The 13,925-nt window shown below is 40.6% G+C and overlaps 1 protein-coding gene and 1 non-coding gene across 3 annotated transcripts in view; both read right to left on the reverse strand.

The window, feature by feature from the left end:
* The window catches only part of Pip5k1a (phosphatidylinositol-4-phosphate 5-kinase type 1 alpha), a 47,901-nt gene extending 35,379 nt beyond the window's left edge, over positions 1 to 12,522 (reverse strand). For both annotated transcript variants that reach the window (XM_071618443.1, XM_071618442.1), the window contains exons 1-2: positions 12,102 to 12,522; positions 927 to 965 (exon numbers count right to left, since the gene is read on the reverse strand). In XM_071618443.1, the coding sequence (XP_071474544.1) occupies positions 927 to 965; positions 12,102 to 12,183 (121 nt within the window). In that variant the 5' untranslated portion in view covers positions 12,184 to 12,522. The remainder of the gene's footprint in view (positions 1 to 926; positions 966 to 12,101) is intronic.
* LOC114106757 (small nucleolar RNA SNORA2/SNORA34 family) lies at positions 1,891 to 2,026 on the reverse strand. The gene has a single exon (XR_003585250.1). It is a non-coding gene; the product is annotated as a small nucleolar RNA SNORA2/SNORA34 family (small nucleolar RNA).
* Positions 12,523 to 13,925: the final 1,403 nt, after the last annotated feature.

Consider the following 13,925-nt stretch of genomic DNA (forward strand, 5'->3'; position numbering starts at 1 on the left):
TTATCCCAGTGGCTCAGGAGGCTGAGGCAGGAGGATTGCAACTTTAAAGTCGGCTCAGCAACTCAAGAGATTCTATCTTAAAATAAAAAATAGGGTCAGCACCCTTGGGTTCAATCCCCAGTACCAAATAAATAAGTATAGAAATAAAGCCAAGTTAGTTCACACGCAGACTTTCAGATTAGTAAGGGGAGTCAGAGGTATAGTTCAGCGGTAGAGCACTTGCCCAGCATGTGACAGGCCCTGGGTTTAATCCCCAGCACCAACAAAAACAAAACAACCAATCAGCAAGGGGAACAATAACAACACAGTGGGTAGCAATATAGGCTTTACAATCAGAACACCTCAGTTGTTAGGTTTGGATATTAGATTCATCATTTACTAAAAGGCAACCTTGTGCACATTTGGTCAAAACTTCTCTAGGCCTTATTATTACATCCATAAAATTCAGAAATAGCAGGTAGGGATGTAGTTCAGTGACAGCTCTTTGAAGCCCTGTTTTCAATCTCCAGCACCATTAAAAAAATAAATAAATAAATGTCATGTACAGACTTAACATTGTAAGTGCTCAATAAATATTAGCATCTATTATTTTATTAATGGTGAAGTCCCATCAATATGATAGGAAAGGTTAAAGGAAAATGAGAGGTGCAACAGAAAGGGAAACTGAAAAGAGCTGAGACTAGTTTACTAAAACAAGAAGAACTATGAGAAAAGACACCTCTGTTAAGATAGCAACCTTTTTTTTGGAGAAGGCAGAGAGACATGGGAGCTACAGTCAAATAATGTTTTCAAGACATCCACAGCCTTCTCAGAAGATCATGCACTATCACTACAAAAAGTGTGCAACTGTTATGGGGAAGAGGAGCTAGCAGCTAGTTACTGCAAGGAGCTCATGCTTCTTCATCACAGATATACATCAGATCTACCTCTCTTATGGTTGACCCCACAGCACAGAAAGTTGAAACCTAATGAGGAAAAAACAGAAAGTTACCACTTACTTCTGGGATTCTACTTGCTTAACAGCAGATTTTAAGAAAAGACAAAAAAAACTATGAAGTTTAAAATTATGAACACGGCCTGGCTTAATCTCTAGCACCATACTGTGAAATATAAAATGATTTTTTGAAATTCCAGGTAAGTGTCCAAAAATACAGACGGACCAGCTCTAGCACAAAAATTCCTAGAGTAGTCACAAAACTTGTACTCCAAATCATTTTACTCTTGAGTGAATTCAAATTGGCCAAATTTTTCAGATATAAGGCTCCTCTACATACAGGCTTCTATCCAAAGATATATATATAAAGATGTTTACTATAGCACTATATATAATAACTATGAATGTCTAAGTACCATAACTGGAAAAAACCTATATGAACAAGGAGATAGGCATTATCAATTAAAATATAGTTTAACAGAATATTAAAAACTATAATTTTGATGTGTATTTATGGTATCATAATAAATTGTTGAGTAAAAAAGTTTTTTAAAATATAGTATAGTATCTTTTTCTTCTTTCTTTTTATTGGTGCTAGAGACCAAACAGCATCTTGTGCATGCTAGTCAAGCACTCTATCACTGAAGTACATTTCCAGACCCTGATATAATTTTTCATAAAATATTTACATACACTTACACATGTATAAAACACCCAGAAAAATACATACCAAAATATTAAAATACAACATCTCTTTTTTGGGGATCAGATTTTTAAGTTTCTATTTTTCTTTAACTATATAAACTGTAACAAAAAAATTTATTATGTACATTACATAATTAAACAATTAAAGAACATCAACAAGAATGTGTATTGTTATTCTCTTTGCTTTTTTTTCCCAGCAAATGTTTTCATTGGCATACTAAAATATTCTTTTTTTTTTCTTTCCCCCCTTCAGATGTTTCTTTCTATTGAATTGACTATTATACTTCTAAAGTTCTGAAATAGCCAACAGACCATAGAAAGACATTTCTTTAGGCTCCTGCTTGAAACCTCGCTTTGCTTTGTAACCCATAATTCCCAGTATGCCACTACTCAACAGCCTGACCCCCACCCCCACCCTCACATACACATAACTCAAGCTTATGGGATCATGTTATACTGCTGGCAAAGAAAAGCTAGAAGAAAAAAATTTAAATAAAAATAAATGCCTAGAATGCTGTTGACAATCCCAAGCTAAAAATAACCCTAATTCCTATATGTAGTTTTTTTTTTTTAACATCTATTTTATTTGTGTATTTTTATGTGGTGCCAGGGATTGAACTCAGTGCCTCAAGCATGCTAGGCAAGCGCTCTGCCCACTGAGCCACAACCCGGCCCCTCCTTTATGTAGTTTTTCTCAACTATATATTACTTTGGTACATACTACTACAACTTGAATAAAAGTACATTAACACATATAAGAAGTTCACTTTGAAAAAGGGAACCATATTCCTCAAATATCAAATGACTTATTAAAAACAGGGATACCCAATTCCGGCATATCTCAGATGCCAAGACATGGTAGGGGGGAAACAGCCTTTAAATTATGAAAAAAAGTTGGGAAATCACGAATGTTACTGAAGTAATTTCAGAACAGCTGAACCAGTCAAGCCAAATGCCAAAGTAGAGACAACCCAGTCAATTATTGCTAAAATACAAAGCTGAATCATCACACTGGGTTACAGAAAATTTTTCTGAGCAACTCTGTACTAGTTTCAGGGAAGCATTCCATTTTGGTCCTTGGCCCCACCCTACCTCGGGTTTATGATGAAAAAGGTACCGGAAGGGCTGGTTTCTAGTCACTTGGCAAAACACCACTGTGATTCTCCATAAATCTGCTTACTACTTATTGAGCCACTGGAGACAAAAATCCATTATTGAGAGGAATTAAAAAAAAAAAATGCAAAGAAGGACCATGCACAGTGGTGCACATCTGTAATTCTAGCTAAGCAGGAGGCTGAGGCAGGAGGACCACAAGTCAAAGCAAGCCTATGCAATTTAGGGAGAATAAATAAAAAGGATGTAGCTGAGGACATAGCTCAGTGGTAGATCCCCAGCACTAAAGAAAGAAAACATAAAAGGAAAAAGAAAAAACAGTGTAATCCTGAGAGGTATGAAAAGGGCAAACAAATTTCAGAGGGAGAAATGTGCGAACCTTAAAGGAGGAGATAATTTTTGGGGGAGTGGGATGGGGTGGAGGGGTGTTACTGAACTTAGGGGCGCTCGGCCACTGAGTCACATCCCCAGCCTTATTTGTATTTTATTTAGAGAAAGGGTCTCACTGAGTTGCTTAGCACCTCGCCATTGCTAAGGCTCACTTTGAACTCGCAATTCTACTGTCTCAGCCTCCTGAGCCACTGAGACTATAGGCGTGTGCCACAGCGCCCAGCAGGGAGATGATTTAAAAAAAAAAAAATGTAGTTGTAGATGGACAGAATGCCTTTATTTTGTTTATTTTATTTTTTTATATGGTGCTAATGATCAAACCCAGTGCCTCACCCATGCTAAGCAAGCGCTCTGCCACTGAGCTATAGGCCCAGCCCAGGACAAGATAATTTAAACAAAGAGTTACATACTGAATTGCTCTGAAATGAGTTAGTAGGTCTTTCTCCATCTCCAGCATGTGGGACAAAACAGAATTGGCCTTAATGGCAGAGCCTCTCCCTGTGCTTTCAGAGCAGAAGTATTTCCGCCCAAGATAAGATGACATCATCCACCAGATGAGAAACTAAGAGGCAGCATGTGAGTGACTTGAAGGTTTGAAGTACACATATAATTTGGGGATGCTAGAGGCTAGCCGGATGTGCATTCCTCAGACTATCAGGATTTTGCTTCACAGGTCATGGAGGTGTTCCCAGAGATTCAATTCAATGATCTAGCAACATTAATACATAAATGAATCAATAATTCCTATATTAGAGCACAGCTCCTTTGAGCTGGGGGTGTAACTCAGTTGGAGTGGGAGAAAGGGGGGTGAGGTCACACATGCACAAAGGAGCATTTTTGGAAGCAAAAGTTAACCTTCAGGGGACTCTTTGTTGATAAGTAGATAGTGATTTAAAAAAAAAAAAAACCAAAAAACTAAACTCCCTGCAACAAAGTAAAACTAAAACAAAATCAACCCAGTTGCTTGCAGAACTACCTGAAGCACTCTCTCTAGTCCAAGTTAACTTGGAATACTGGAAGCCATTCTAACTATATCCCTGCAGGTGGGAGGCACAATATGTTCTCCAAATGAAAAGATATAGAAATGTGTTTGAAATGTCATCATGCCTTCTGAGGAGTATTATTGAAAACAAGCTCTAAAAAACAATGCTAAATATATATATACACATCGTCACCCTCACTAATGACTAAAAACCAAGCCATAGCTCAGAGAAGACCTAAGTTTTGTTACCCAGCAGATATCAGTTTTTCCTAAGGAACAAAACCCTAAAAGCAGTCCGATCTACCAGTTGTGAAATCACCTTAGCTAAGAGCCAACTAAAAGCAGATCAAGGAATGAGCTACAATTCCATAAGATTCACTTCAGTGGGGCTAGGAATATAGCTCAGTGCTTGCCTCACATGCACAAGGCCCTGGGTTCAATCCCTAGCACCACCAAAAAAGATTCACCTCAATAGCAAATATCTTTGCCACTAGTAACAATCTCTCTCAGCCTGTTTCCCAGTTTGGAAAATGGAGTAGTTAAAGAAAAATAACTCAGGAATAAAAGTAAAACAATTCTATTTTCTTCTGTTGAACTTTTGCTTCCAGTACCACACTGGCAAATTTCATGGTTCTCAGGCCTCAAATATGTACCCCTTGGCACCAACACATTAATTGAATATGAAAAAAATATGAAACAAATCCAAGTCCTTCCTTAAAAGACCTGGATCTACCCATAGCCAAGAGGCATTTGAAATTTTTGGCAGACTGCTACCTCCTCATTCTATGTCCAAATCTGGCTCTATCTTGCAAGTACAGTGAGTCTTGCTCAACTAAAATGCACATATTTCCACAGAGAAAGCTGAAGATAATGAGCACTAACTGTCCCAACAATCCAAGCAATCCTCTTCACCACAGAAATCAGAAATATAGCCAAATTACTTCTCTGCCGTCAGACTTCTTTATTTACCAGATTTGTTTACCTACATTATACACAGAAAAAGCTAATATACTCTAACTATACATTAAAAACAAACAAACAAAAACTCTTCCCATTCCCTCGCCACAACTTCCCTTGCTCACCTCTCTTTAGTACACCCTTCACCAACATCACTGGTCCTTTGGGACAGTGCTCATTCTGGGATAATGACATATTGCTCAGTTAAGTATAAAAGACAATAATAATAATTACATATTTATATAAATATATATTATATATTTATATAAAAATATATATTATATATATTTATATAAAAATATTAAAAATATATATTTTATATATTTTCCCCCCCTACAAGGAACTTGTCCTCTTTTTGCTAAAGTCTTCCTCGCAGTCCAACAACAGGAAGACTTTCCAGGAATCAGATATTTATAAGTTAATATATATTGTATGTAGCCATTTCAAATAAACAGTCTGGAATTTCAAAGGAGGAGAAAGAAAAATGCCTGGAAACAGTTAAAAAAGATGGAGGAGTTGAGTTCACTTCAAATAGAAAACAGTAAATAATAAAAGCTCACAGGAGATATGAACAAAACAGGATGAACATGTGGAAATTAAATGCTTTTTTTTTTTTTACACAATATCTTTATTTTATTTGTTTTCATATGGTGCTGAGGATCAAACCCAGGGCCTCGAACGTGCTAGGCAAGTGCTCCACTGCTGAGCCACAATCCCAGCCCCTAAATGCTTTTTTGATGGAAAAAGGGTGTGAGGAAACAACAGGGCAAATGGGATAAGAAGGGGTTTCCTCTAGGAAATATCAATCCAAACACGCTCATTAGACTGAACTTCGCGCTGGGTTTAGAACACAGAAAACAGAGATTCCCTCTGGCTATCAGGAAACAGCATGCTTCCTGAAATACACTTTTATTCTTGGTCATGAACGTATGTCCAGCACAAAGAGAAAAAAGATACTGCTCATTTTGCTCTTCTTGTTTCTGCCGCCTTTTTCTTTTTCTTCTTTTTTAAAATAAATGTTAGCTGTTGTTAATTTAATGACCAACATCTTTTTTAAAAAAATGTTTATTAGTTGTTGACAGACCTTATTATGTAGTGTTGAGAATTGAACCCAGTGCCTCACACATGTTAGGCAAGCTCTCTACCACTGAGCCACAACCCCAGCCCCATTGTTGCCTTCTTTAGGTCAAGTAATACCCCAAAATTCTAGAAGAGAAAATATCCAACTTAAAGGATAAAAAACACCTTTACTCTTTTCAGTTCTGCCTCTGGTCTAGTGTTATGGTAGTTCACTCCACAGGCTAGTTTCCATTATATTATCAAAGAAAAGCAGGCAAATAAAATATTTAAGCTACTACCTAGCACACATTTGAGCAAAAGTATTAATCAGAAGAGCTCATATTCACAAGTAAAACATACTATTTTGATACTCAAAGCTAACTTGCAAGTACATTTTACCAATTAATCTCTGATGCTGGATACCTATAAGACTAGTTAATTATATCTGATGCTAAGCTTGAGTGGTTCTAGCAAAAAGCTGTAATCCCAGCTACTCGAGGCTGAGGCAGGAGACTCCCTTAAACCCAGGAGTTAAAGGCCTCCCTGGAAAATATAGAGACCTGTTTCAAACACAAATAAAGAATTCTGATGGCTACAAAATGGCATACAAGTATATACAAAGAACAGAGACAAAAAAACTCTACCACTCAAATTACTAGATTATGGCAGTTTACTAGAACAAAGCCACCAGAACAAAGAACTCATGAGACTGGCCCCATTATAAAGATCTCAAGCAAAAAGCTTTAATTCTGTGACCTATGGAGTTTCCCCCCTGCAGTTAAGGGGGGGCGGGGGATAAGGAAACGATTGTAAAATTACCCCCAAATAATTTGTGCTCCTGCTAAAAATTATAACTACTTTTTTTTGGTCCTGGAATTTGAACCTAAGGACACTTTATCACTAAGCTACATCCCCTGTCCTTTTTCTTTTGAAACGGGATCTCACTAAATTGCTGAGGCTGACTCTGAATTTTGCAATCCTCCTGTTTCAGCCTCCTGAGTTGTTGGGATTACAGGTATGCACCACCATGCCTGGCTAAGGGGTTACTATTTTTAAAATGCACTAGCCAGATGTGTGGCACCTGCCTGTAATTCCAGGGACCCTGCAAGACCCTATCTCAAAAAACAGCGAAAATTTTAAAAGATGGGAATGTGGCTCAGTGGTACAGCACTCATGGATTCAATCCCAAGTACTGCAAAAAATAATAATACATATACAGGGAAATACTTTAAAAATTTTTAAAAAATGGCTGGGCACAGAGGCACAGGCCTATAATTGTAGAGCTTGAGAGGCTAGAGGAGGAGGCTGGCAAGTTCAAAGCCAGCCTCAGAAACTTAGTGAGACCCTAAACAATTTAGCAAGACCCTGTCTCAAAATTAAAAAAAAAAAAAAAAAAAAAATGTTGGGGATGTGGCTCAGTGGTTAAGTGCCCCTAGGTTCAATCCCCGATACAAAAATAAAAAAAATTTTTAATGTTCTAGTCAGACTCCAAAACAAACTCTTTATTCTTTTCTAGTAAAAAGAGGACTCAGTGGACTTACATGTCAAATCTAAATTGACTGTAAGAAGTTAAACTAGCCAGGGCTGTAATCCCAGGACCCATGTCTGTAACCCCAGGGTTTTGGGAGGCTGAGATAGGAGGATAGCAAATTCAAGGTCAACCCTCAGCAACTCAACAAGGATCTAAGCAACTTAGTGAAGTCCTGTCGCAAAAAAAAAAAAAGGACTGGGATGTAATTCAGTGGTAAATCTCCAGTACTTAAAAAAAAAAAAAAAAAGTTAAATAGAGATAAGGAAACACTTCAGATAAAGTCTCTGAACACTGGTGTGATAGATAGTCTCACTGTCAACAGCACCACATCAGTGCTGATTTTATTAAGTAGTACCATAGTTCAAATAATAAGGATGATAAAAGGACAGAATACATTTTCTTTACACACCAAGCAGCTGAGGCTAGACAGCAAACTCCATCACCTTTAACAACCAAAGTATAAGAACAAGCAAAAGATAATTTCTGCTTTAAGATGCTACACAGTTAACATCACCCCTCCCCAGTTAACTCCAATGGATGTTAAGCATCTCCTAGAGCTTATAGTTTGCTCTTCACTCCGTATTTCATTTGTCAGCAGTATAAAAGACCAGCTCTAGTTTAATGGTAAAACAATATAGTTAGGGGTTTCCTATTGGCAGGAAACAACTCTTCAAAATAACCTCTTCATCCTAATTTGAATGATAAAAATGATTTTGAGTATTCAAAAGTTTTGAACAGATTATCTAAAACAGTAAATCTGTCCCTAAACTGGGACATTATTTTTTATCCATTTTCAAAACTGCCAGAGGAGCTTATGTTTAGAATTGTAGAGTTTCACCAAAATTTAAGTAAAGTTCAGCTAAACATCTAAGAACAATAAATTGGTTTTATGATGGTTGAAACACACTCACCCTGAATTTCTACAAGGTTAGCCTTCTCTCTTTTTAACAATTTAGGAAACTGAAAACCATCATTTGTTCCTACCAAGCTCCTAATTCCCTGGTACCATCCAGAGAAGAGCTCTCCTACCATTACAAACCCTTTCTACATTAGGCTTTTCTGCATCAAAATCGAATATCTTATCCTTGGGCGTGTGTGTGTGTGTGTGTGTGTGTGTGTGTGAGTGAGAGAGAGAGAGAGACAGACAGACATAGACACCAGTGATCCTACTTGGGACTAGCCTTAATCCCAGGATTTGGGGTGTCTTAAGGCAAGAGGACAGCAAGTTTGAGGCCAGCCTCAAAACTTAGCAAGACCACCTCAAAATAAAAAATAAGAAAGGCTGGGGTTGTACCTCAGTTGTAGAGAACCATGGTTTTGCTCCCCAGTACTGGGAAGAAAAGGGGTGGGGGGAGTCCAAAAAGTAATCTCTAATCTGTGACTTTTTTTTTAATATTTACTTTTTAGTTGTAGTTGGACACAATACTTTATTTTTACGTGGTGCTGAGGATCAAACCCAGGGCCTCACACATGCTAGGCAAGTGCTCTACCACTGAGCCATAACCCCAGCCCATAATCTGTGACTATTTTTAACTTAAGACATTTTTGAACCTTGACTTCACATATGAAAACAGTAAAATCAAGCAAGTATAAAGTCAATTGAGCCTAATAGTTGACTTTCTGGAGAAAACTGAAGAGCATTTATACAATCTGTAATATTAGCTGCTAGCCCTAAGATCTGTCAGAAAACAAAAACCTATAAAAATATCAAATCATAATAATTAAAATAGATATTAGAATTAACTAGGAGTAGAAATGCAAGAGAGAGATGATTTATCAAAAAATGACAAATATTTTCTTGTTACTCCAGAATCTGTCTACCTGGGAAGGTACTTCTATGAGATGATGCCAAATTGAAACCTGGAATATAAACACGCTGCTCTTACTATTAAGCTTCTAACAAAGACTACCTACTTGATAGTTGAGAAGTTTGCTTAAAAAACACATTCAATCATTCCTCTTTCTGATTTGGAGAGTATGGGGAGAAGGTTTTTATATTAAGGAACTACTATATATTAAAAACAGCAACAAAAAGCTGGGCCTAGTGGTGCATGCCTGTCCAGAGACTCAGGAGGCTGAGACAGGACCATAGCAAGTTCAAGATGAGCTTCTGCAACTAAGGGAGATAAAAATAAAAAGGGGGGCTGGGGTTGTGACTCAGTGGTAGAGCACATGTCTAGCACATGTGAGGCACTGGGTTCGATCCTTAGCACCACATAAAAATAAATAAAATAAAGGTATTGTGATTTTAAAACAATAATAAATTAAAAATAAAAATAAAAAGGGCTGGGGATGCAGCTCAGTGATAAAGTGTCCTGGGTTAACTCCCAATACTAAAAAACAAATCCTTGGACTTTGCTTTATTCTTTTCACATTTAGAATGCTATATGACTTGTTCTGGTCCTCTAATGCTTTTACAGGAAAAGCAAAAATCACTTTTCAAAAAACTAAGAATAGATCTTGGCACAGTGGTATATGCCTGTAATTACACCTACTTGGTAGGCTGAGATAGAAGGATTGCAAGTTAGAGGCCAGCCTCAGTGATTTAGCAAGGCCCTAAGCAATTTACTGAGACCCTGTCTCAAAAATTTAAAAGGCTGGGGATGGGGGATGGGGACTGGGGTTGTGGCTCAGTGGTAAAGCACTCTCCTAGCATGTGTGAGGCCCTGGGTTTGAACCTGAGTACCACATAAAAATAAATGAATAAAACAAAGGTACTGTGTCCAACTACAACTTAAAAAAAAAAAAAGCTGGGGATGTAGTTCAGTGGTAAAACAACCATAGGTTCATGCCCCAGAACCCATGCTAGGCAAGTGCTGGCCTCAAACTTGTGATCCTCCTGCCTTAGCCTCCCAAGACAAAGCTTGTACCACAGCACCTGGCTCCAAAAAATAGACAGACAGACAGACAGATAAGCAAGCTGGGCACCACGGGGCACAGAAACTGGGGAGGCTGAGGCAGGAGGATGGTGAGTTCAAAGCCAGCCTCAAGCAAAAAGCAAAAAGCTAATTCACTGAGACCCTGTCTCTAAAAATAAAATACAAAATAAGGGCTGGGGATGTGGCTCAGTGGTTGAGTGCCCCCCCCCCCAGTTCAATCTCCAAAATAAGAATCCCCCCCAAAAAAATCCAAAATAAAAAAAATAAATAAATTAAAAAGGCTTAATATGTAGCTGGGTGATAAAAATGCCCCTTGGCTCATGCCACATACAAAACAAAACACAACACTAAAAATAGATATACATAAATAAAACTGCATCTTACAAGGTAACTGTGACTACATATTCTCTCATTTTAGCTGGAATGTTTAAGGTGGAACCCTCTATTTAGCAGATTCAAAACAGCAAGGATGCAATTCCAGGCCTAAGGAAATGTCAACAAAATCTCAACTAAAGCATCCAACATCCAAGCCTCTCCTGTTCACAGTGTAGAGGCAACAGTCATCTGGGATATGAGACATTTCTAATAGAAGTTCCAGAACGGTTTCTGACTCACCCCCCCATACACACATTTTCCCTCCTACACACAATCTGTTTCTTCTAGGCGTTCTCAGCTCTCTTAATCTTCATTAGTTTCTAACTACTCTCTGTATCGCTGGGTTCAGTTCTCCAATTTCCGGATGCATCCAGCATCCCTCCAGTCTCTTCCCATTATGTAATAGTCCCCCATAGCACTTAGAGCCATCCCCCACTTTTCTTTCCTTCCCGGGCCCAACTCCAAACATCCCTTCCCTCAGGCTCTACTGGAATTCAAGACTCCATTTCATCTTCTCCGTCTGTTTTCAGGATCTTTTGACACGAATTCTCCACATTATTTAGGTTCTCTTCAAAACTTCTAATTCCTTCCCAGAGTAGGGCAGGCCAGGGATGGAAGTCGCGGAGGGAGTTTGGGAAAATATGTGCGCGTGTCTGCGCGGGCGGGGGCGGGGGCGGGGAGCAGCGAGAAGCAATGACGCACCTAGGGGAGTCGAAGACCGCTCCAGGAACTCCCACTCCCAACAAACCCAGCCTCCGACTCCGCCGACTCCAAGGGTCCTGAGACGCGGTGGCGTCCAAGCCCCACGTCTCTTCAACGTTCTGACCCAACTAACTGCACAATCGACGAGGGCTCCACCTGCCTCGCACACCGACTCCTCTCGTTAAGCCTCCCAGAGTTTCCTGCCTACCCCCACCTTCCGTATCCACCCCTCCGCCTGGAAGCCCCCCACTCGATCTCTGGGACAGTCACCATGGTGGACAGCTTCCCTCCTCTCGGTTAAGCTCACCCTTTTCGCGGACTCCCTGCCCACTCAGAAACCCCTACTGAGAGCCAGGCTTCGGACCTTCCCGGAACCCCTCGGACCTTCCCGGCTACAGGTGCCCGGCCGAGTCTCGCTCTACCTCCGACCGCACAGTCCGCACCACCACTCCGCCCACGCCCCGCCTGGCTTACCTGAGGCCGAGTTACTCAAAGGGACCCCGGGATCAAAGGATGAAAATCCGACCGCCGACTGCCCGGAGGAGGCCGACGCCATCTTGGCAGCCCCCTCCCCCTCAACGGCCTCGCTCCTTCAGTCGGGCTCTTCCTCTTCTCGGAATCGAATCTTCCCCACGTCTCTCCACAGAACTCACGTTTTGCGGACCGCCCTCCCGCCCCCTCTGGGGCCTCTCTCAGACGCGTCCTGCTAGCTCTTGGACCAGTTCAGGGCCGAACCATTCGCCGGCCATGGGGAAGAACTCCCGGCTCGCTGTCCCCTTCGCAACTTTAATCGCTCTCCACAGGAGCGATTTTCTGCTCTCACAAAGGAGTAGGCTCAAGCCGGAGGCCTGGACCCCGCGTCCGGACCTAACCTCACCCAAAAGGAAAATAAGGCATTTACTTCCAAAAGCAGTCCCAGAGGCGAGAACGCCCCCCCCCCCCTTCCCTCCTCCCTAGCCGCAGCCTGTTTATCGCCCAACCGCAGGGCTCCACTCCTAGATGGCCAAGGGGGGGGGTGGGAAGAGGCTGTGCGCATGCGCCCGACCTGCTGCCTCAGGGTTCCACCCACTGAATGGGAGGGGAAACAAAACCAATCGGAAGGCTGCTGATGGTCACGTGAGGAGTGTTCCTCACACCCTAACAAATCCAGGAGTAGAAAACTGGCGAGCAGCTAGGCGGCGGACCGCCCCTACAGTGGCCCGGTAAGTCAACTTTGAAGCGGCTCTTTGAAAGGACTTGGGTTTTGCGTGCTGTAAACTCGGAAAAAGTCAGCTCGGGCCGTCCCTCTCAAGTTCACAGCCCAGGAAAGAACAGCGGAAGCGCTGGCACCAAGTCAGAGACGTTAAGCCGTCGAATATACTAAACATCACATGCCACCAAGAACTCTTCCCAGCCCTTTTTCGGTTTTACGACCTTGTTTAATATATGTCTTACCTTCCTCCGAAAGACGTTAGAAATAGATCTGTTTTGTTTGCGTCCAACTCAAAGTTGGGCACAGTGTCGGAGTTCAGTAAATATTGGTGAATGAATCAATGAAGACCTGTAAATAGAGAAAAAGAAAAAGAAAAGAAAAAAACACGGAAGGTGATGAGACCGAATCACAAAGCTTCCCGTGATCCAAAGTCTTTAGCCTCCAACTTTCAATTAGGTATGCCCCAAAGGACATTCGATATACCAAAATCCCCCCCCCCCCGCTCCTAATCTAGTCTAATTCTAATTGAATTAACTGCTCCGCTTTAACAAAAAACCCTGGAGGGTGTGGACCCTGGTGGAGAGCTGAAGACCTGATCACACCAAGCCCCTGGAGAGCAAGGGATGTTTGGTTCACTCTTTTGACCCGTGACTTTGAACGGAGTATTGCTCAGCAACTCGTTGTGGAATGAATAAATGAAGAGGAATGGGAAAATCCTCAAGTTTTGTAGCCCCCAATGTCTTTTGGGTCCTCCAAAGGGAACATAGGACAGGAACGTCCAAAGATTATCCTTTACTCATTTACATCAGCTTCATCGAGATATAAAATACTTGTTTTCTTGCTGCCACCTGCTGGATTATTTGTCTTCTAGGTACTGAAGGTAAACAAACATCAACCGATTGGGATTACTATTCAATACTGTTTACTACTGAAGTATTTTAAGATGGCCTATACCTATACTCTCCACCCAACTAAACATACAACTAGACAGCTTGGACACAGGATTTGACTCACAGGTATGCAGTAAACAAATATCAAACAGAAAAAGTATTTAAGAAAAAAAATATATCAATTGAATAAATTATCCTTGTTTTCAGAAAAGACAT

This window comes from Marmota flaviventris, chromosome 10, assembly GCF_047511675.1.
Source record: "Marmota flaviventris isolate mMarFla1 chromosome 10, mMarFla1.hap1, whole genome shotgun sequence".
Taxonomy (NCBI): Eukaryota; Metazoa; Chordata; class Mammalia; order Rodentia; family Sciuridae; genus Marmota; species Marmota flaviventris.